General features: G+C 35.8%; 1 protein-coding gene across 4 annotated transcripts; it reads right to left on the reverse strand.

Annotated features, from left to right (window-relative positions):
* Positions 1–129: 129 nt before the first annotated feature.
* Positions 130–24,091, reverse strand: LOC107216852 (CD151 antigen). Of its 4 annotated transcripts, none has more exons than XM_015654167.2 (6): positions 23,391–24,091; positions 8,670–8,915; positions 6,232–6,423; positions 3,733–3,906; positions 3,089–3,250; positions 130–2,999 (listed from the first exon to the last, which is right to left on the reverse strand). In XM_015654167.2, exons 2-6 carry the CDS (start codon positions 8,787–8,789, stop codon positions 2,853–2,855), a joined length of 795 nt encoding a protein of 264 aa, XP_015509653.1. In that variant the 5' UTR covers positions 8,790–8,915; positions 23,391–24,091; the 3' UTR covers positions 130–2,852. The 4 variants fall into 4 exon arrangements, with proteins under 4 accessions (XP_015509653.1, XP_015509654.1, XP_046594807.1 ...); XM_015654168.2 differs by lacking the exon at positions 23,391–24,091 and adding an exon at positions 11,644–11,723; XM_046738851.1 differs by lacking the exon at positions 23,391–24,091 and adding an exon at positions 11,671–11,722.
* Positions 24,092–25,282: the final 1,191 nt, after the last annotated feature.

The raw sequence follows: 25,282 nt of genomic DNA on the forward strand, positions 1-25,282 counted from the left end.
GTTATGATCCAAAGTCGGAACGAGTATAAATGAGAGGTTTATATATTTTTGTAGTTACCAAAGTAGATTCGAAAATTTAAGAACGTCATCTACAGCTGTTCCTTAAATAATCAAATTCATCTAGCGAAGTTTATTAAACAATCGACTTACCCGATTCTGTTTATTTATGCTTCTCACTTATTACCGCAGTATAATACTACTATAAGGATAAAAGTTTCGTAACATTACACATATTCTCTGTTAATCGTAATGATTTGAATTTAATAGCTACGGTAACAGAATATATAGTATATTTGTGTGTGTGTGTGTGTGTGTGTTTGTGCGTGTGTAATAATAATAATAACAGCTTTTATGATATGTACATCAGGTATGTAATATAATTATACATATTATCGTACAGTTTAACGTAAATACTAACGATAAATATACATGTACAGTAGGGTAGTCCTTATTGAGAGGGTCGACGATTTTTTCCGGGTCGCCCTCCAAATCAACTTCAAATACTTCAAAAACAATTCCCTAATTTTTTCAGTTTTTTACCTCAACCCTAACCCATGCCTGTAAGAGGGTGGATTTCCCCATTTTAAATACAAGTGTTTCGGATACATTCTTAGTATATATTTTATAGTAAGAGTGATAATATTCAAAAAACTCTGTAACTGCGAGGTTTCATTGGGCATTAGTGCTAATATGCGATAAAAAATTCACATTATCATACCATACAATCTCGACAAATTGCACACCCTCGAAATTCGACTTTTTTCCATTTAGAGGAAGTGCAATTTGTCTAGATTACCTGGTATGATGGTGTGAATTTTATCTCAGATAGTAGCACTAATGCCCACTAAAACCTCGCAGTTACACATTTTTTTGAATGCTATTACTCTTGCAGTAAGATATATGTACTGAGAATGTGTCCAACATACGTGTATTTTAAATGAGAAAATCCTCCCTCTTACAGGCACTGATTAGAGTCGAGACAATAATCTGAAAAAAATTGGGAATTGTTTTTGAATTATTTAAAGTTGACTTGCCGGGCGGTTCGGAAAAAATTCATTCTACCTTGATAAGGACCACCCTAATGTACAGTATTGACATACATGATAACGGTAATAATGTTAATAATAATTTTCAGTGTTACCCGGTAAATACTGGATCATCATAATAAACACAAGACTCACCGCGTGCGGATAGTGAATCAAAACGCATAATGCATGTACATACGTATCATATAATATAGTAACAGTAATAATAATGATATAGTAATTATAATAATAATAATATATATCCTTAATAGAATTGTACTTTTCGCAATACATGTATACCCTAAATGTCTGTAATACGCGACGTGAGAAATAAATACTATTACGAACAGTTATATACGCATTTCTTTATATAATATATATGGTCATCACTAGTGCATTTATATCAATCGACTATACGAATACTATTCATACTGTATCAAGGCACTGTTAAAACGTTTTTCAAAATTGTAGCTTGGGGTATGCATATTTTTATATCAAAGCACTTATGTATCGAAAATACGATGGCTGCAGTTACTTTGCGATCAGACTCATTGTTTTGTGCGTGCGTAAAAATATTTTATAGGTATTTATTTTTTCATTTCATCTTTGTCTTTTCGTCATTTATATAAAATTTGTTACCTCGATCGTGGATATTTTAATCCGTAGATCTGCGCTCTTGAACACATTCTGCAATTATATTTAGATTAGTGTTTACAACTACTACAAGATATTAAAAAGACAATGTCCTCGCGAAAACGAATATTAAAGATCAGACCTGCTGTATAATATGTTATATACTTGATTCGAAACTGATAAATTTTTACCGCAAGTTCTCATTGTTTCTGTGAATGTATAAAAATGGTGTGAAATTATCGATGCTTCACCTTTCTAATATCTGTTCATTATAATAATAAGTATGTAGAGTTTAAAAAATTTATCTGTGCGTAAAATTGACAGAGATTTAGATTCTTTTTGCCCTTTCGCAGATTATAAACCATCAATAAAATATTATGATTTATGATTAATTATCGTTGCAAAATAAGATGTGCTTCGCCGGTTCAATGGACAAAAGATAAATAAAATGTGAATAGAATTACATTAGCCTAGGACCCTACACATTGGTACCCTTAACCCCATATAATTCTTACGACTTGCTAAAATCATTTTTCTTACTTCATTCAATGGAATTTTTCACGGTGAAAAATTCATATTAGGTTTTTATCGCATTAACTATTCTGTTCTCCAGTCTTTCAGCTTTTGAATGAAAAAAACAAAACGCTTCTACGACAAACAATCCGTTGGCATCGTTGATTTGAAGTTATGGGATGCGCGTAACCCCTGTGTAGGTTATTTGTTTCGTACAGATAGTGTAGGGTCCTAGGGTTAAAATAATCATGACTTGATTGAAAAGAGTGATCAACTCGACGCTAATTCCGAAATACTAATGAGAAGATGGAATAATACAAAAATTATTTAATTGTTAAAATTGAAAGAAAGCAACAAAGTACGCGAACAAGTTTTCTTCCCTGACTTGACTTACCTATCGGCAGCGTTTTTAGTCGTTCCCTATTATCTTACTCCGGTTCGATTTCTCGTACATAATATAATCACTCGGCGAGCTTCTCCGAAAATTTGTGAAAAAAATATATATATGTATAATAATATATGAAGTTTAAATACCTACATACTACTATATTATGTATATAGTATGATACAAAATATTCAGATTCGATCGTCCTCATCAGGTAATACGATATCAGAAATCCACCTGCACGAGCCAGCGTTACCGTCGTCGTAGTTATAATAATTAATCCCAAACATCGAATCTCAGTCGTCAAAATCGTGCCTCAGCTTGATGTAGAGACAGGAACCAAGGATGATACCGAACAACTCGAGGACCGAAAGGCCAAGACCAACGGCACCTAAAATGATCAGGTGATCCTTCGTCGTCTCGAGGAATTTGTATATGCAACCCTGTAAAAGAACATATGTATACATTATATAATGTGCAGCAGGTGAAAATATGGAGAAAGAAATATGATAAAGAGATAAATAATTCTTACCGTGTACTGTATGTTGGACGGATGGTCTCTGCGACCGCACAAAAGAGACGGGGTCTTGCAACAACTGTCCGGTACGAGGCTTCGATTCGAAATCACCTCCTTATCTTTTCTCCACTCGCTGTACAGCCAATCTTCGAATCTCATCGCTCCGCAGCATTTGAACTGCATGATATATCGGGTTATTTCGTGGAGATGTCAGATGAGCAAATTATCGTAGGACAAATGCACCTGCATTTATGCAATAGGTAAAAATAAACAATGACAACCGGTCACGTGTACATTCAGTTGCCGAAACGCAGGCGGATTTCGGACAGATGTACCCTGATTGCATAAATGCAGACGGATTTTTCGAATTACATGTGTCGATAAATTGTGAAGTGAAACAAAACTGTTGAACTGTATTCCAACATAAAACTATAATTACACGAAAATTGAATAAGTAACACAAAAAAATGAAACAAATTCTCGACAGTTAGAAAAATAGTTGTGTGTGGTGAGGACGATGACGACGACGACGACGACGACTAGGGAAAGCTGTGTATGAACGAATGGATGAATAATTTATCGTCAACCTCTGCTGTGCATTATTGTACACGGATAAAAAGTCGCGCAGAGCTAATCGGTGAAGTAGAACGGCTATTCACCTCCTTCTGCATTGCGTCAATGGCGGCGGTTTCCCTGGATCTTATGGAATACGTTTCGAGGAAGGTGCGATTCAGGTTCATCCTCATCTCCGGATCGACTTGCTCCTCGTAGAGTCGCGATATGGCTCCAACACCGGCTTCCAGCACCAGCACGGCCATCACAACGAATATATACTGCAGCAAAAAAGCAAAGAAACAGGATATGTTACTCTCATCTTCAAATATATAATCTTCGCCAAAAATTGCCGATAAACAATCGGTTTTCTATCAGTGATTTTACAGACGGTCAATTATTAACCAAATACCTAAAAAATTAAAAAATTAAAATAGCTTGTAATTGTGCAATAGAAAACAAAGAAGATGAATTAAACTGTAGTACCAAGATCGGCGTTTAGATTACAAGATATTATACACGTGGAAGACAGAGGAGTAAAATAAGAAAAACGAGAGAGGGGATCACTCGTTCCGTTCTCCTTTCCGCGGCTGTAATCTTGTTGTTGCCCATTACCGATGCCCTTATAGGCAGAACAAGCAGAAGTAGAAGAAGGTGCATTACGTATAGGAGTTCCTGGCCCAGAGGATGATGATCGGGATCGAGCTTGCATCGAGTAAAATCGTCGCTGCGTGTATGCATGGATGTGTTTTGGGTCCGATCCCACGCGTATACGTATAATACCGTTGTGTGTATATGCGTTAAATGCGCAGACTTGTTGAGAAAAAGAGAGAGAGGGAGAGAGAGAGAGAAAGTAAAAAAGAAGAGTTAGGGACCCAAAGACGCGTCCGACTCGCGATTGCGGCCCTTTTATGGTGAAAATTAACCGCCGCGCACAATTTTTCGTATGGATACATACGTGCATGTATATAAATATAGGTAAATCATATATAAGTCATTCCACGCCAACTCGACCAAGGACTGACCCTCGACCTCTTCGATATGGTCCACGATTTTTTATAATATTGTTCCAACTCCAAAAAGCACCCTCAATTATTTTCAAATGTTTTCGAGTAAAGTTTTACTTATAAGTTTTGAAAACCAACATATCATTGAATGTAATTTAAAAATGTGAAAAAATACTTAAAAACTCTGGATTAAGCAGCAACCAACAACAGACTGACTATACGTTTAATTTTTTTGAATTTATTTTCTTTCAAAAGCTAAAAAAAAGTCTCTCTAAGTCTAAACTTCCAAATCCTGATATCTGACACTAGATTTTGGAGAATTTTTTCAGAATTTTAAATTACGTCCAAAGACGTGTTCATTTTCAAAAATCGCAATTAAAACAAAATACTCAAAGAAAAATGTGAAAATAATTGAGAGTGCTTTTTAGAGTTGGAACATTACTAAAAACCGCAGACCAAATCCAAGAGGTCAAGGGTTAGATTCTGGTCGAGCTGGTGCACAATGATACATATGGATATACATGAATGATGAAAACAATTCAGGAAACTTGATGTTCAAGAATTTCCATCAATTGGAAGGAAAACAAACACAAGAAATGTATAAAATGAACAGAAAACCCTTCGTGCAGAGGGTATAATTAATTGTTGAATGTTGTAATCACAAATTTCCTTAGTACATTATGTGTATTTCTACACATATTTTTTTCAGATTCAAACCGAAATCTTTCAAAGTTCAACTGAACTCTCTTATAATTTCTCTGCGTGACACCAAAAAATTTCAAAGAAAAACAGAGAGTTCTGGAGCACAAACGCTAAGCAATGTATATCAGATTACAGGCATATACTCTGCTGCCCTGGAATTGGTTGTATAAGCATACGATTTGAAGTATAATAATACTAGTAGAATAATCGCGTTTCGTACATTGGAATCGCGTATATATGCCTCTACGTACAGCTATAAGCACATACAAATAATACACCGGTATTGTTTTTCATCATTGAGCAACGTGGATAATGGTGTTTGTAACGGTGGTTGGTTTAAATCCCGATACGTATGTATAGGAATGTTCACACTGTATAATGTGCCCGTCAGCAGGCATAATGGAGTCCCTTGTTTCGTTTACCAGGTGCTTTTTATTTTTTTTTATACAGGTTTAATATAACCCCATAAGCTGCTGCTGACTGACTGACTGACTGACTGAGTGATTGTGAAGAGTCGACCTTCGGCCTTGGCCTGATGATCGCTTTTCATTAATTTGGGTCCCTTCATAAATATGCCTACTAGCGAGGGTTTAATTTTAGGTTCTTATTATTGTTCTCCTTTCTCCTTTTGTATTTTTACAGTTTGATTATAATCGTTGTGTACACGTTCGTACCTGTGCTAAAGAAAAATCTTACGTCAATATAACATATAACAAAGGAATATTGCAGGGTATAAGAAAATAGAAAAAAAAAAAAAAACTAGTAGAACGATCAAAAACGTGATAAAAATTGCAAATTATAACTGATCCTGGACGAAGTTCAAGGGGCGGAGGGTCAAAAAGTTTTCACCGTTATTATTATGCTATGCGATCAGATATGCGACCGCGTTGCACTTACCACAATGAGGATGCATCTGTTTTCCGATGTAACGCCGCCGCATCCGAGCCAGCTAGCAATAATGGCCAAACCACCGGCAGCGATCAGAGCGTAGGCCAATATTGGATAAGTGGATGTAGAGAGTAGAGATATGTAGCTGTGCTTCGATACGACGGTCCAAATGCCGATGCCTCCAACCGCGATGCCGGAAAGCTGGAAAATGGAAACGACGAAAACGATTCGTTTGTCAGTCACATTTTTTTGACAAAACCTTTCGAGTTATTCGATACATTTTTTCGTTTCGTGGTCACTCGATGATTTTCACCAAGTGAGAAGTCGAAAACTTTAGTATTTGATTCCGACGTTATAATTTCAGATCGTTTCCATGTTCGGTTTTTGAATTAGCCAAGTGATTTCGAAGTAGTCAATTTTTTTGAATGTCAATAATTTCGAGGATAGTCTAGATTGATTGTAGAAATCGAAACTGGTATTAAAACCTACTTCGTATTTGAACTTTCCATATTTTTTACATTTTTTTCAAGTTTTGAAATTTTTAAACTTCCGATTACGATATCCCCATTTTTTTATTCATCGTATGAAAAACGTTTCGCCGTACTTAAAAATTCGATACTGTGATACTTCTACCGTGTGGCAAGTTTCTATTTTTTGACTCTTGTACCAAAGTTGAAAAAAGGTAACGAAAACGTAGAAGAACAGGATATGCGGAAGAAAATATACAATTTCAAACGAGACTAAACAGATCTTACGAAAGAAAAAGAAAAAAGAAGGGTAAAGTGGGTACATTGAGAAAAATTTCTAGTTTTTAATTATCATATACAATCCTTATCTATAAACCTTTTTTTTTTTAACCTAACAAAAAGAATATAGCAGTTCTGTGTAAAGAAAATCCAAAATGAGTTTCGTACGCATCAGAATCCTTTTTCATTATAATCACTCGTACCATATTTTCTGGTAACAATGGCGCTAATTTGATGTTGAAAGAATAAATTCATGTCCATGCCTTATTTCAGTGAAAAAACGCAGTCAATTGAACAGAACAGATAACCAGAAAATTTAGAATATTGCCAACTACTTAATAAATAGTTACTCTTACCATGTATATGTTTTCTTGCCATTCTTTCGATATTCAAACCGTGACAACCCAACGTAACATTGTTAAAAAAAATTCCGACACTACTGTAAGGAATGATGAAATTCATCTCAGCCTGGTATAAGAAAAATACGAATAAGGAGTAAAGAGGAAAAAAAAATAAAAATTGGGAAAATCAAAAAAAAAGACAAGGGACGTGAATACCGAATTTTTAAAAAAGCGAGAATTAAATTCATAGAATTTAAAAATCCAGAAATTCGAAATACGGAGAAGCAAAAAAACATATAGTTCAGAATATACAACGCCAAAATGTAAAATCCTCAGAATTCATTTCGGTAATAAAAAATCGTAAACAGATTCTAGATTTTACCGCTCTATGTTTCAACATTTCTGTATGTTGTCTTTCCGTACTTTGACTGTCTGAATATTGATAATTCTGGAAATTAGATATCAGCGTCTTTGAAAATCGGATACTTTGGTCCTTCGATAAATCGGTCACTCTGGTTAAAATAGCCCCGCGCCCCCTGAGCACGTGTTCAAAAAAGCGGTATTCCTTGAGGAGCTGCATGGGGGGGATTTAAAACTGATCAGGCATCGAGATTTGTGCCCTGACTGCGCCGCATTGGATGATCGCATGGCGACTAGACCAGGAGATTCCAGAAAACCAGTTTTCCCTACACGTCTAACTCTCGCTACTACACCTGTACATGGACACATATGTGTATATTGTGTCTACATAATACACTACATACGTAATACATGTGTGTACGTATATGTATATGTATGCGTAAGCGCGTGCGGCCCGTTACACCTTTTATATATGTACCTTCTTCGCCTAGATTCGTCCATCTATTGCCTACCTACACACTTCCTTTACCTGAACACCCGCGCTAACGGCAAAGCGTCTTAATTGGAAAGCAACGGAGCACAGGACAAGAGTTATGTCGTCGCCGCTTCGGCTTCTTCCGTCCGTTCCTTTCCAAACCGAGGCGTTCCCAATGAAAAACGACCATCGCGATATTCGCCTTGTTATTCTAGTAAGTATTTTTGCAATCTTGGCACAAAATTCGAGAATCCTGTTCGAGTGATGCATGGATATGTTCGATGCGGTGACAGAGAGAAAAAATTCAGATTACAAAATCGTATTTTTCACTAGTCGTTTGGATACTTTTGGTAGACATGATACCGATTTATTCAAACTCGAGAAAACCTTTTATGAACTATAAATATTGCATTTTTCAATTCGATACTTCGTTGATAATAATCTGCATTAAATTATTCCTAATAATTACAAACGCATGGATAAATGAATCGTAAATGTATATATATATATATGTACACTACTTACAAATAGAACAACGTTGTATATGTGAAGAACGCATTTGAGGAAATTGACGGAGCAGCATCCATCGTCCCTCGTCCTGATCCTGGACGAGGTGCCGGGAAGTCGTTCAGCGCCTTTGACCATTTTTCTTTATTTATTTACACATGCACACGCAACAAAACTGCGAACCACCGATCTGCGAGAAATCGTCGTCTTCCTTCCTTCTTCCGCCGAGTTTGATCTAGTTTCGTTACCTCGCAGCCATCGCTTCTGTGAATACAAAATTGAAAATCGGGATATCATTAATACATCGATGATTGGTAGATTGTTGCATTTTCGATAAAAACCATTAAATTCCACATGACAAAAGAGTAAAACAAAAGACGTATATTTTCATCTTTTGCATTTCGTTTTCTTAACCAAATACGAATAACATGATTGCGCCTTGGGATACGAAATCGTGCGGAGTTTTTTTCTACCTTTTTTACACCCGTTAATCGATGTTGCATGCCTGCATATACCTACTACGAAGATCCTTCGTTCCATTTCCGTGTAGCGTGCGGTTTAAAATTAAAAATAGATTGCTCTATTTATAAACCTCGATGAAATGATCGGCGTGCAGACGCCATGTAAGAATTCTACCTTGTAATGTATGTGCAACGTTGAACAGGATCTCGGAACATTCGTTCATTTTTTTATTCGTCATTTTCATCATAACGATGTGAAGATACGAAATTACACGTTGCATGTTTCCGAATCGGCTGAAAATAAAGAAACAAGGAAAAATATTCCAAGGACTGAATTTCAATCATTGTAAAAAGACTTGAAAAGTTTCCACCAGTGAAAATAATACAACTATTTAATCGTGAATTACTTCGTTAAATTAGCGTATTACTTTCGCAACTGCAATTTCCGAAGCATCGACCTGCTGCTTAATTCACCGTTTAAAACGGGAAGTTACGGAACGTGGGAGGAACGGCAGTAGGCTGACATAATTGTCTCCTTCCTTATATTCTCTTGAGAAGTAGAAAATGACGGACGTGCCCACACGCCTTCACAGCCGAACGACGAGGTGTTCGATAAATTACTTTTTTTCCGTGAACGACATGCGCAGAGAATCGCAGATTAGAAGGTAAAGATTAAGGAAACGGTAAACTAAGGAGAAAACAGGGTTTAGAATGATATTTTCCAATTCTTTTCTACTTGCCTCGTCGCACCTCCAATTCTAAAATTCAGCAAATATTCTACATGTATCGGTATTTATCTGTCGTGTTTAGTTTATCACATCGATGTTTTTATTTTTTTCCCATGATTACATGACCAGCGTATATGCAAATGTTTATATGTAACGTCCAAACACTATAATCCAGGAACTCAGTCCGTTCACCCAAATACCTACGTCTTTGAGTCTATCCTCACGCATTCCGTGTATCCAAGATTCATCTATCCAACATACATATTTATTATACAAACGCGCGCCGAGTGTTCCGACTCTCTCTTCTCTAATGATCGAAGGTGGACAAAGATTTATGTGACTGCATACTGAAATGTAATACAGGAAGAACAAGAAGGAGAAGAATACGCGTTTTTATCTCTCATACAATAATTTCAATCGAACGAAAGCATGATGCGATGTAAAAAGAAAAAAAAAATCAAATCAATCAATAATAAGAAAACAAATAACTAAATGACTAGAAAATTTTATGAAAACTTGTAAAAAACGACATATCTATAATATAATCGTGGAAATGAATATGTGTTGCTTTGTTTATCCCGTATGCGTTCCAATGCCATTCATCCGATTGCGATGAAACTTTGGTGAGTTGTTGTGCGCATACCCGCAAAGCTTTCTGAATCGGTACAACCATTTTATAATAAGCGGCGCGCGAGTCGTTTCAACAAATGAGCGTATTTCATATATTTTAGCGGCAGTTCGTATATTTTCAAAACTTTCATTCTTTGAACGGCGTTGCAACGCATGCCGGGAACGAAGTCGCGGGCAACAGCTATACCTATAATGTATAAAACTCAAAGTCTTTCCGACGTACGTTCCCTTATAACTCCGGAACGACTGAACCGATGTTGATTTAATTTTTTTTTTTTTTTTTTTGTGCATACCTACAACATCCGACCAGATTTTAGGCTATATTTCGTTACAGTCAGATTGATGTAAGCCAAATCAGAAGGAAATCCCACACTTATGCGAACGCCGACTAAACTCTTATAGATAGTGTTTTGGTTATATTCTATATATTGGATATTATCAATCTTCGTAGAAATATTCTTAACTGTAAGCAAGATTTTTTTTTATCTGAGTAGAATTTTCATTTCATCACGTTAAATTTGGATGCGGGCGAAGTCTCGACGGGCAGCTAGTCATGTGATATATTTAACCGAATAATTCTCAAGTCCGAAAGCCAACGCACAATATGTACACATATATTCATATTGTATAAATATGTATAATGTATATAATCGCACGGTGTCTTGCTGCAACGTATCATCCATGTATCGTATAGTAATGTATGCATATGATATACAGGCGTGTACATGCAGGCATATAACCCATAAAGCAGCGTGGGCGAAGCGGTTTCTTCGGGATCTTGGAGCGCGCTGCAGCTTTCTTCTTTCCAGCTGCCGTCGAATATAGCGCAATACACTCGACCAAATTTCCGTACATCTCACTTTTGACTCGTTGAAACGAATGTAACAATGTCGTAAGAAAAAATTTATGATTATTATTCCGACTTTTGACCACGAATTTCAGAAATACTATGAGATAGGAAGAGGACGAGATATTAACAGAATTCAACCACTCGGTTGCACGGTGGAAGAAAAATTGTTGGATCGTTAAATCGGAAATGTAAATAATCTGGACCGAGTATAGATGTAAAAAAAAAAAGTGGGGATAATTGGCCTGATAATCGACTATGTATGTAAACGTAATATACACATAGGTACAGTATGTATTATACAAATGCAGATATCTTGTTATTACTCTTTTTCTTATTATGCTCGTTCTTACGCAACGGATTTGATGCCCGACCGACTCGGTTGAAATTTATCAATGGACTGCTACTACTACACCACTACAACTGATACTCGAAGTATAAGCTGCCGCCTTTATGGCGCGCTGAAACTTCAATGAATAAGCGAAAGAACGAACGAGCGAACGAACGAACGGATGAATGAATGAATGAACGAACGAACAAACGAACGAATGAATAAATCAATGAATGAATAAGTGAAATGGCACGTCGATGAATTATTGTCAATGGTTTTTAACAGATTTTCATCGATCTTTCGAACGTGTTTGCAGCGTTCCTTATAATTCGTACGTAATTTTCAATTCGTATTCAAAATTCCACGAAACATCGAATGTAAAGAATACAGCATAGACCAAAAAACGATAAACAAAATCCATACATCTAAACGTCGAGTCCGAAGTATATTGCGAAATATAAGATATGATTTTTTCAATAAATATACTCGAAAGAAAATTTAAAAGAGCCGTTAAGACTCAGAATTGTAATAAAAAACATTTAATGTTTTTTTTTTTTTTTGTCAAGACTTATTATTATTAATTCACTTCTTCGTAACATCGAATGATTTCTATGGATGTATTCGTATAGTCATCAAACGAGATTAGGTACACGGGCTATTTTTTCATCCTAAGATCATCGAAAAGTTAAAATTTTTCTTTTACGGAATTAAACTGTAATTAATTTCAACACCTGATTGAAGATTTTTATTTTTAATTTTTTTTTTTTGTATAATGCATAATTGCATACTCATTAAATGAAGTTTATACGTAAAATATATGAACGTTTTATGTTTTTCTTGTTAAAAAATTACTGTATAACAGGGTGACGACAATTTTGCTGAAAAAAAATTCCCCAACGTTTCCCTGATTTTCCTCATCAAAAAATTCAAAATTCCTTATAAAATTGGGCACCTTTTATGACCAGCTCCAGAAATTGTGCACCTTCGATACATACACTCGAATTCAAAAACATACAAATAATCATAAATTTCAACAATACCATTTCCAAAAGGTAGCTTATTGTTAGCTGAAGGAGTTTAAGGTTCAGAAATTTCAAAAAATCCATAATAGCACGTCGTATCAAACATATTTTCCCAAAGTTTCAAGTCAATTAGAGTAAAAATCTAGGAGAGAGAGGTTTTGGAAATTCCTTTATTAAATTAGGGCTCGATCGGCCTCGAGCGTCGCAGTTATATCGGTCGTTTCTCAAAACTATATAATTGAATTCGGTGCACACGATTACTCAGAAACTAACGTACCGATCCTATTGATATTTGGCACACTTCTCCTAGATAAGATTGACTAGCGAATGAATTGAGGAATTTTTTTTTTCTCCTCGATCACAACTTATTTTACAAGGCAGTACATGGTGTAAGGTGTACCGAAAATCGTACTTTTTTTGCAAAAAGCTCTGTCAAAAATTCAAACTTCAATTTTTAAAAAATCCTTCGTACATTCATTAGCTATGCTCACCTATTGACAGAAAATATATTTTATTTTTTTTTTGATTTCAAGTAAAGCTAGCATGAATTATCGTGACCACGGCGAAAATTTTTATGAAATATCGTTGAAATATTGCTCTCTCCCTTAAGTTTGAATCAAATAATCCTTTTATTATATTAAAAAGAAATTACAACAAACGTGCTTTTTTATAACCTTCGAAACATGTAACACCTGAATTTACGAAGCATAGCCGAAGTTTGAAGATAATTTTAAGAAAAGTACATTTTACCCTATAGTCCGTCATAATTCCCTGACTTTTCGCAAACTATTCCGAATTTTCCCGTCTCTCGTCACCCTGTAAAATATATTCCTTCATTTTTCCACCCCATTCGATCACACAAACACAATAATAACACCTATACATTCCAAAGTAATTGGCGACACCTCGTTTCTCCCGCTTCGCAGACTGCACGCGTATGATATGTATATACGTACATAGGCGTAATGTAGCCTTAATTTATACCTATATACATCATCCGATACACGTACAAGACAGCAGGAACAAGCCAATAATAACACTTGTTAAGAGGAGATAGGGTGCAGGCAGAGGCAAGGTTAACGCGATTGCAGGGCGATTGGGGCGATTGGTAAATTGCCTCCTCTTCTGCTCCTCCTCGCAAATTGTCGTTTCTATTATCCGTCTCTCTCGTTCCGGGGGACATAGTTGAACGAATGAGGATACGTAACGTTTTGCTGCATACACGAGCCAAGGATGGGAACGGATCGCCGATCCGACCATGGATGTTTGTCGTGTGATAATATACAACGAATACTTTGCATAATCTGCATTGCGATTTATCTCACGTTAATTGAGAATTAACTACGCGGTGAGATTTCCTCGTTTATACCTAAAATTTCAAAGATCTTCGTCTACACTGGCCATCGTTAATTTTTATAATTCAAACCATATCAAAGTGTAATTAATCGTAATTTCACTCCTATAATGAGAATTTATTTTTACCTTGAAAATTCAGTTCGTGCGACAGTTTTCTTTTTTTTTTCTTCTTCTTCTTCTTCAAAGTTTTCACTTAAAAGTGCACCTTCTTTTTAACGTACTCGACACGTTGTAAAAAGAAACGAAAATACTTGTTTTTCTCATTTACGATCATTTTCGAATATCATGCATTTCGCAGACGCAGTTTCCTTTTTTTTTTTTTAAACCTTTTTCACTCGCATCTAATATAATTACACGAACGACGACGACGACGAGGCAAAATTACCGCAATGCACGCAGAAAGGCGACTCTCGGGGATGATAAGGTCTCGTCATTGCGTTTTCAACTTATTCAGCGCAATTTGACGCTTTGCCGTGCACGGAAGATTATTACATAGATTATTACAACAAGAAGCTAGATTCGCCGCCTTTATCACGTTGACGGTACCAAAATAACGAGGTGAATAACTTCAACTAAGTGAACACGATATTCAGATAGTTACAGAAATTGTTATTGTATAAAATATCATGCAACAGAATTCGAAAAATCAAACGAATGAATTCCTCTTTCGACATTACCGTCACGTTATAGAAATATTAATAAAATATCCCATTACACACGGATTGTAGGCAAATTTATTTCCTATATATTGTTGTTATGATTATTATACGATTATGCCCGTTGCATCCCACGCCATCCGCTCTCCTCCTGTTCATCTTCTCACAACGCGCGAACAGAATGAAACGAAACGGTACGAAACGAAATGGAATGAAATTGAACGGTAAATAGAAGAGGGGAAGAGCTATATATGTATAAGGTATATATTACATGAATTTACGGGATCTCTCGCTTACCTGAGGATAAAATCGGTGGATGTAAAGCTAAGCAGGGACGATGATGATGTAAATAATTGGTAGAGAAAAATATGGAAAACGGATCATAATGGAAAAAAAATGAGTTAAATTAATGCAGCAGCTTCCGCCTGTCGATTTTTTTATTATCGTCACGTTTCTCTGTTTGCAGAGAAAAATGAAAATTATTGTAACCACCTCGAAAATGAAAAGTTGAGTTTTCAGTAGTTCTCGACGTTTCGAGCGATGTTTCTAGATCTAGAAAATCACCTACGATGATTTACGGATAGACTTGTGTGTGTGTGTGTGTGTGATCAATTTTTTTGTCCGACGATATCTCGAGAACGAGACGCCGCTGCTTTTCCAAATTCAGAACTGACTAGATTTTGGCTTCGATCGGTTGAATATTTTTTTTTTCAATTGTTTCAATACCAAAATTTCAAAAAATTAAATAAAAATTATGATATCTAAATGGGAATTGGTACCGTGAGGTTGTTTGAATTGTTAATCACGAATCCGTGAGATTTGCAAAATTCAAATTTGACGCATTCAATAAGCTGACAAAAAAAAAAAAACTAAAAACATTTAGATTTTTATGAAAATTGGCACTCGTCGGTTTGTTGGGTGGCTGATCACGAATCCGAAGTCAGATTGCGAAATCCAAAACGGGGATCCATTATGGTGGAAAAAAATCCAAAGATATTCCAACTTTAGTGGAAATTGGTAGGCGGAGTCGTTTGTTGGCTCGCCGATAACGAAACCAAGGTCAGACGTACAAAATTTGTAATAGTGGATCCATTATAGTGGTAAAAAATAAAAAAATCGTCTCATTTTCATGTAATATGATATCCGAGGGTTTTAAGATCATTGATTACGAATTTCAATCTGTAGTTCGAAATTCGAATTTCCCTCCAAAGTAGGGAAAGTCGAATTTATAGGAGTTCTACTGTGTTATTCTTTTTTTGCCTCTGTGAACTTGGAACCTGCAGTGTGAAAGTTCGAACGAGAAGTTCGAGGTCTGGCTCACGGCCAGTGTAAAGCCGCTTTTTTTTTTTAATTTTTCTTTTTCCCCTTCTCGCTCTTTTTTCCTCTTTTACTTGAGTTGTAAGAGGAATTTCATTTTGTACGTATGGTGCAATTTTATATCGTAATAACAGTTGGTATGGAATCGATGCCGTCATAATTTCCGGCATTAATTTATTTATTTATTTTGGGAACAGGTAATTAAAAAAATTATTATCCATTTTTCTTTATCGATCAATTTATGTTAAACATTCATATCATTGTCATATCTCACGTCTATGAGATAAATATTGCGTAGAAGAAACAAAGTTCATGTTAGAAAAAAAAATTCAGAAAAATCAATATTGTGATTTAAAAAGAAGAGAATAAAACAACGATAAAAAGAATATAAGAGAAAACGGCGGAATGATAAATCAAGATACGATAAGATCGTGATATAAAGTAAAATGATACAGCTAATTAATTTTTTCTTATATATATATATATAATATACACCTAAAATAACGCGAAATGAACGTCAAAATAGCAAAATATTATACGTACGTACGTAGATAAAACACAAACAATCCGTTCTATTACAGTTTTTCGTTATAGTTGATCTGTCGCAAATAAAAAAAAACTTTTTAATGACGTCGAATATACATCATCTTAAAATAAGACGACGGTAACCGCGATTAGTTAGTAAAACGTTTCATAGTGAAAAAATAAATGAGGGGAGGTGGGGTTAATGGTACATAAATTAACGAATTAAAATTATGAGCAGACAACGCGGCTTTTCGGTTACGTCGTATAACTTCATACGTATTTTCATACGTACATAGAAAATAGGTAAACACAGACACGCACCTGCGTGCAACAACAGCAGCACCTGCAGCAATGTTATATCCAATTAGTATAATTACACGTCACGTATATGGATAGAATACATTATTATAACGGTGGCACGTTGCACAAATATTGAATCACGAATAGTGCATATTAAGCGTGGCTTATACGACGACCATTCGGTGTAGCGGATCCAGCGGTAAGATACAAATAATATAAAATAATGTTTAATTTTCTACGACGGGTAATCGGAATGAAGAAGAACTAATTATGCGTTAACCTAATTTGAAAGTCAAGTATAAAAACCTTTCACCGAAATTAAAAATCGTACTGTGAGGTTCGCTGAGAAAAATTTCATATGTTACGGTAACTAGAAAAATTCGGTAAAACAGGTATCGTTAAAAAGACTGTTTGAATATTGTTGGAATTACGAAAAACGAGGTACGCCTAACCATTTTTCGCTATCGTCGATCCTTTTTTGGTAGTTGCAACGCAAAATCAGTTTGTGAGGTTTGCTGTACTTTTTTAGTTAAACAAGGCTTTGACATTAATTTATCGTTGCACAAACGTTAAATTTTTGCAACAGTTACAAGAAAATAAAGTAACAGCGATCGTAATGAGAAAGAATAGTAACGAATACGAGACTTTCCGGTAACAGCTACGAAACTAATTTTAATTTTGTACCTAGAAAAATATTTTCCGATCGTGGTAAAAAATGAAAACAGTTAAGGACCGAACGGTAACTGGAACTAAAAATTTCTCTCATCGTTGGAGAGAAAAACTAAACAAAAATGAATAACAAAAAATAACAAAAATTAAAAATAAAAAAGCAAAAAATAGACCGTCGAGTTGGCAAGGAACGCCCCCTATGCAATTACGTCACGTGGTGGCGTATATCGTATCTATGTATCTAAATCTTTATCTACAAATATACGTATATATGTTATACGAGGTTGATAGGATAGTTACTAGGTACACGTAACTCATGTATAGCGGAACTGTTCTAGTTTCAGTATTGAATTTAGGTTACTGCGGTATATAACGCTCAGGTACACATGTATGACATACCGTGTATTAAGTGTATATACAGAATAGACACGCCGTTAAACACGCTATATACACGTATATTCGTACGTGTTGGTTGAAGTAGCAGAAAAAAAAAAAAAAAATCGTACGGCGATTGCAAATTATTACAATGAAAATTACATGAAAACGACGTAAAAGAAAATCTCAACGAAAATTGTTCAATTCTGGCGCTTTAGGTATTCATAAATTATTCATACGTATCTAAATTTTTTCATCTTTCTTCTTTACTTTTTTTTTCCACTCTCTCAGAGGAAAATACGATGTTAACCCTTCGCGGTCACACTGGGTCATACTTGTCCCCAGAAACCATGTACAAATTTCTTATGGGACGATAAATAAGTGCAATCGCAAAGGGTTAATTACTCAGAAATATTACTCGGAGTTAGGACAATCGTATAAAAAATTATAAACGATATCAAAAATGGTTAGAGAAAATCATTTCTCAATTTGGCGTAGAATAATACCTCACATATAAATGTAAATTTGGTGCAGTATAACTGTACGATATAATTTATATTAAATATAACATAATATACGTATATATAAGTAAGAAACCAAGGATTGAAATATCAAAAACAAATTGAATTGTTTTTTTTTTTTTTTTAAATCAACCAAAACTACGAGAATAGTATCACGTTGTATCTACATTGCACACGTATAGGTATAAGTGTAACATATACGCAAAATATCCATTAGGCGACGAAGCAAGGCAGGGAGAGGAAGAGGATTATTAAATTACACAGGCATGACCCAACAGCGAGGAGAGTTAGTGCCATCCACGCTACGGTGAAGAGAGAAAGAAAGAAAGAAAGAGAGAGAGAGAGAGAGAGAGAGAGAGAGAGAGAGACGCAGAGAGTTTAAAAAAAAGAAAAAAAGAACACAGCAGTCAAAAGTCAATTACTCTAATTAGGTTAACTGGTCTGATTTCAGTCAGAAATTCCAGAAACATACATACATACATACATACATACATACATATATATATTGTTATTTTGTTTTCATTTACAACGAGAAGTTGCTTATTGGACCAGATTCATCCGAGCCATAAAGCCCTACACTTAGCTCGCGTTATAATCATATCATCGAGCTTGTACCAGAGGCATTCATGAATACATCGTGTATACATATATATATATATCCTCCTACTCTTCCACCTCTAATTGATAATATCTGCAGCGTGCATGGCAAGATATCTATAAAGCGCGTCTGTTTCTTCTCTGGATATATGTTACATGTATATCATAAGCTATACATTATATGTATGTATACGTATACTGTATGACGCGCCATGTGGATAGTTTCGTGAAGAGATGGAAACTGAAAGAAAGAAAAAAAAAAAAAAAAGGGCCGAGAAAAGTCGAGAGAAAAGTAATATTCTACGCAAACAGTTTAGGCAACAAAAAGGGTGATTGAAAAAACGCTGGATTCAAATGAGCACTAATTAATCCTCTGCAACGAGAGATGAGAAAAGTGGAAAAGCGATTCTTCTCATTCTCCAAATATTAATCTTTCTTGCTTTCTTTGTTTTCTCTCTTTACTTTTATTTTCCTTTTTTTTCTGCTCTCGCCAAGTTTGTGGGGAGAATTATAATCAAATAATGAAGCTATCACAATGTAATAACACGGTGTAATATATTTCTCAATAAATTGACCCCGGTCAATTAACCGATTACTCAATTTACTCGATTAACGATTCTAATCGCTCTTTCTTTGTTTTTTCTTACCGCCAGGATCATCTTATTTCTACTCTTCTTTTTTGTCTGTTTGATCGTTAATTTCGGGTAGACATATTTTTCTACTTTTCCCGTCAACCCTCAGCTATGCATTTTATCTACAAACGTACGTACAAATAACGTAATAATTATCATTAAATATAAGCTCGGTAATAACCCCTGCATCATTTGTTGTTCCGTATATAACGACAATGCGCAGCATTCGTACATGCAACAACTCACGTTCTTTTTATTATAATCATTTTCGTCATCATTATTATATGCTGCGCACCAAACGACGGTATTATAAATTTTATTCATTATAAGGTACCTTATATAATCCCGTTCCCTACACAAATGTGGTTAGTTGCATAAATATGCAATCGTTTACGTACGCATGTATGTACGCATACATACGTATATATAGGCAACGTGACGCGTGCGTACTTATATGGAAAAGGCTTTCGGACTCGAGAAGTTTTGAACGTGTAACTATGCGCTGTATACTATTATGTACGCATACGCACACAAATGCATGATGTACTCTACTACATAATTATGATTGGAGAAAGTTTAACGAGAAATTATTGTAAGGCGGCTGTGTTACGATAAGAACAGTAATAATAATAAGAATAATATCAACAACAACAACAACAATCATAAAAAAAACGTGCTCTCTAAAACGGATCGTTGGAATTTGTAAATTACTGTCTTTTCGATTTTCTTTTAGTTTTCTGTTTATTTCTCTTATTTTTTTGCCAACACTTTGAAAATATTATGCGCACTGGCGCTAAGTAATAATAATAATTATAATAATAATAGGAATAATAATTATAATAATAGTGACATACGTTAAGTGAGAAATTAAAAGATACGTCTCAGAATTGAAAAATGAGAAGATAATAAAAAGAAGACGCAGAAACATTGTAAAACGCAATAAAGAACAGATTGTGCGAAACGGTTTGGATGCGTATAATACATACGGTATTTACACTATTATTACAGTTGAGAGAGTGACTCGTTACCATTTGTGGTTGTGCATGCGTGGATGCAGTAACTGTCAGCATCGTTTAGCATGATAATAGTTAAAGGAAAGTTCGGTCTCGGCCGTCGGATAATAGTTCTTAAAAGACGATATTGCCGGCCAGCTAGCCCCAGACTATACATAGCTTTGCATGCAAGCCCGTTTGTATAACACTTATCTCTCTATCGTCCACTTTATACGTACATGTATATATGTATACGTTACAATGGTATATATCTATGTATTATTTACCTACGGAGTTTTCTCACGATCGCCCACGAAGACCGTACGTTATGTATATAGGTAGAGGTATGCGTGTATTATGGATACACGTAACCAGTTATATCTTATTAGGTTGGTAAAATGCCATCGCACGTGTATATACATGTACACCTGATCCTTGCATTTATTTCATCTCATATGCGAATTCAATGACGTGTAATAATTGTGCATCATATTTTTAGACTTTTCTCCAAATCGTGAGAGAAAACGATAATACCTGTTATTCCTGCTACCTGTTGCAGATACATATATACATACATACATACATAAGGAATTTCGAAGCCGACCCTTAAATCCGCGCATCACCGAAAAAACGACGGGTGGTTTTCGACGAAATTTACGGATTTCTATCCTGCAGGTAGGTAGTATGTAAAAGGTACGTATACACAGGGGTTTCACTGCATTATATACCCCGGGTCCAAGGAGTAAATACACAAAATAACTGACAATGAGCCGCAGGTACAGCAGCTAGCACCGTTTCAAGTTCCTTTTTCCTTTTCCTTTCTTGTCTTTTCTTCAACGGTTTTCCCAAAACTTCACCTCCCACTTCCATTTCAATTTATTCTTTCATATTGCTCTGCGTATATCGATTGATTATCGTCTTTGTTGAATTATTAAATTTCTTAGCTCGAACAATGTATTAGACAATTTTATTTTCTATAACACAATATGTAACATCGTGTTTGTCTAATGCATACGATTTATATATATTTTATAAATAGTATATAATAATAGGAATAATAATAATATATATAAAATAAAATTGCTCGGGAAAAGAAATTTAATAATTTAACAACGACGAAAATCAATCTGATCATAATGTTTCAAGTAAATATGCTTGTGATTGCTCGCTATTTAACAGGCACGAAATTTCATACGGCTGCTGCTGCTGCTACGATTTGCTCGGATAAAAAGCGGTTTTTCACCAGCAAGGTAAATGCTAAGGTATGACCTTTGACACCCTCCTCCATCACCCCATTTAAAGATTCTTCGCGGCCGGTATGTTACACACTGCACATATCATATGCAGGTGCGTAGATATACATCCGACCTATGAAGTTGAACACAGGTTGTTGCAGCGAAATAATAAACGTAATTAAAAAGACTGTAATACTCACGGGAATTGGAAATATCAAATTATACGTATAGTACGGACATATGTGCAGGCGAAGAGCGTATTTGCATTTAGTACCTGCGGTATAATAATCCACAAATACCAGCATACGCGAAGAGCGATATCTTTGATATATTGCGCTGATTTTTTTTCCCTCCACATATTGTCTGACAGTATAACAATTACCGTTTCTGCAACGCGGTTAAAATAATTTAGAGAACACTCATATTCGGTACCTTAAACATTAATATTTTTTATACATTATCCGCAATATTCTTTTCAAATTTTCATATAATAGAAATACCTCGCTGTGTATTTAAGTCACGTATATCGTTATACGTACACAAATGTACGAATCTATATTATATGAACGTAATGTAACAATCATGACAGTACCTGAAGCTGCATGAGTAGGTATATCGTACATAGGATATGCGTGTAATTGTTGAGCGACTCGCAGCTCAAGGTTCGCCATAGATAAAAATAGAAGATTTCATGCACGCGTACGTACGTACACACGTAGAAACGCATCCATGTATTTAAGATAGGACGTCATCGTCGCCTTTGCTTCCCCCGCCGATCACAAAATATCTATCTCTGCTGTAACTATAAACCCGCAGCGCTGATCTGTCTTCTAAGAATTTCACATTTATTTATATCGCAAAATGTAATACACGGAACATTGTCGCAAAGCGTGCAATAATATATATATATATAATAATAAATAAAACTCGATTAGAAATCTGCATACTTTTCTCGGAACCGTGAGAGAAGAAGGAAAAGAAAAAGGAAATGGAAAAAGCAAGCACAGGTGTATGCGTCGAACTCAAAGTAACTGCATAACGTAAGTGTTGTGTACAAAAACATGAAACACAACACGCTCATGCGAGAGATGTAAAAACAAGCGAACGCCTATTCGGCGTCGAGATTATTGTTTAAACTTAATTATTTTTGGAAAGCGATTTTGACGAGAGAAAAAAACATTGAAAAAGGCTTTCACACCCCCGATATTCAACTCTGTCGACATTATCACCGTGACAATTGTTGGTCAATGCGCGTTTCACCGATTATCACTCGTCGTGCTCTTTCTCTCTTCTATCTACCATCGTGCAGACATTCGACCAGCGTGAAATCAATATATTCAATTTCCCGCGGGGCTACGATTTGCGATAAGCGTTACATTGAGAAGACTCTAGATCGCGATTACAATAGTGAACGAGGGAAATGGGAAAAACATCGCGGTGAATTAGAGACCGGAAAACATTTCAGACGTGCGTATGCGATGCGTTGTTTTAAATTTCTCACAATTATCTACACCTAAAAAACAAAACGAATAAACACAAACTCACCAATAAATCGCGAAGTAGTTTGGTAGATTCGTGAAGTGGAGATGTAACGAAAGATGCCGAAGTTGGCGTCGAATCTGGCCGGCAAAAAGTCCGTGGCAAGCTGCAAGTTCAAGTGTAAGGGAAAAAAAGGACCGCGAAGACTTGACGCTCTCTGAATCTCACTGATTATCACCAAACAGCACCAACACCAACAGTAACAGCAATAAGTTATCACACAAAATCTTGCTGTACCGAACTTTAATCGATGTGCACAGCACGCGTTTCGAATCAGCGAATGCAGAGCGAGGAGTGTCGGGTTCGCAAATGTATTTGATTTTAGAGATTCACGCCGCGACTCGAGTTACGTAACCCATACAGTTGGTAATTTTACATAAGTTTGTCGCGTGGTGCACGCACGTTTCACGGTTCGCCGCGGTCTTTTTATGCGCACTTGTAACAACAACTGCGATGCCGATAAGACCTTCCTGGTTCCGTTCCTCGTCTTTCCTTTCCTTTCCTTCCCGCCGACGAAGTCACGAAAAACTCGGAATTCCGAATTATCCACGCGAGCCAGGGTCTCCTTCTGTCTTCGCGGGATTATCCACGTGTCTGCGAACGATACTGATCGCGATACCGAAACAAAACAACGCGGTCACGTGACAGAGCGCGCGCTTATCCGCCGACAATTCTTACTGCGTCGAACGTCTCGGCGACACTGAGAAACGCGGCACGAAACACGAGTGAGATTCAAGATTCGAATCGAGCGCCACGCCTCTGTCGGTCGGTAAAGTAACTAACCGAATCCCGGCGAACTTCGGGGACTTCCACCGAAGGTGTATATAAAGACTGCCAGCCTAAATGCATTAAATGGGGCTTGCCGTAACTAAAAATAGACGCTCTCTGCGTCGCACAATTCAAGTCGGTAAGCGGCCAGTACGTAAAGATAAGAACTAATGTTACCATCACGTGTATCCAGGTGGATAATGCAGCATGACTATGAAATGAACGTCTATTGAAATTTTCGGGTAGCGCCGTATAGACATCACCCATTTCACCCAAATTCAGCAATGTTGATCTAACTGCATCTCAGTCACGTCGTCACAAATAATTTTATTTGAATCCCTGTCAGAAGCCAGTTTTATATATATACTATCTGAAAATAACTAAAGGAGTTATAAGAAAGGGATGAATTGTATAGCAGTATTTAAGATGTAACTTATGTACTTATAAGTTTAATATACATGACTGATATTTTCATCGCCAGCAAAAAGGGGGCTAATACTGAAAATCAATTTTTTATGCTTCAATTTACGCTAAATTTTCGAAGATTGTTTAAAGCCAGTGCATTTTTATCGGAAAACAGAGACTTTTTCATATAAAAATAGTATTTGCCAGTGGCGTAATTATGTCTTCGCGGATCCGTGTGCAATTATTCAACCTGTATCCCCTGTACTTGCCCACATTTTTAAATGCAATTACATTTTCAACAACCAAACTAAGAATTTCAATCATGGCTAATAGACGTAATATGAAAAGCAGAAATTCTGAACTTGCAGAAAACCACACGTCTTGAAATATCATTTGGTAAGCAAAGTCATTCATTTGTTATCCAAATCAATTGAACAAAATAATCAATGCCATTGATTCAATCAAACTGATCATATTCTCACAAAATAAATATATGATTAAATGATGTATAATTTTCTTTATATAGTACAATAGTGTGAAATTGCACGTAAAGTTTTCTAGTGAAGGCGCGCCTCCCGAAAAATTTTGTAAAAAAGAATTACGTCAGTTATGAATCTTCAAATCCGGATGGTTCGAGTACCCGAATAGTATAGCGATAGTCAGTCTGTTGCATTCATTCGAAGATGATGTGAGATTCAATTTGAAGAGTAATGTTTGCACTTCAA

The sequence above is a fragment of the Neodiprion lecontei genome, chromosome 4, assembly GCF_021901455.1.
Source record: "Neodiprion lecontei isolate iyNeoLeco1 chromosome 4, iyNeoLeco1.1, whole genome shotgun sequence".
Lineage (NCBI taxonomy): Eukaryota > Metazoa > Arthropoda > Insecta > Hymenoptera > Diprionidae > Neodiprion > Neodiprion lecontei.

Bases quoted from the DNA above. Each gene is read 5' to 3' on its own strand.
- LOC107216852 (XM_015654167.2), bottom strand. From the start codon at position 8,789: ATGGTCAAAGGCGCTGAACGACTTCCCGGCACCTCGTCCAGGATCAGG. The intron at 6,424-8,669 runs GTAAGTAGTGTA...TCCATTTTCCAG, and splicing joins TATACAACGTTGTTCTATTT to CTTTCCGGCATCGCGGTTGG. The intron at 3,000-3,088 runs GTAAGAATTATT...GTTCTTTTACAG, and splicing joins CGTCCAACATACAGTACACG to GGTTGCATATACAAATTCCT.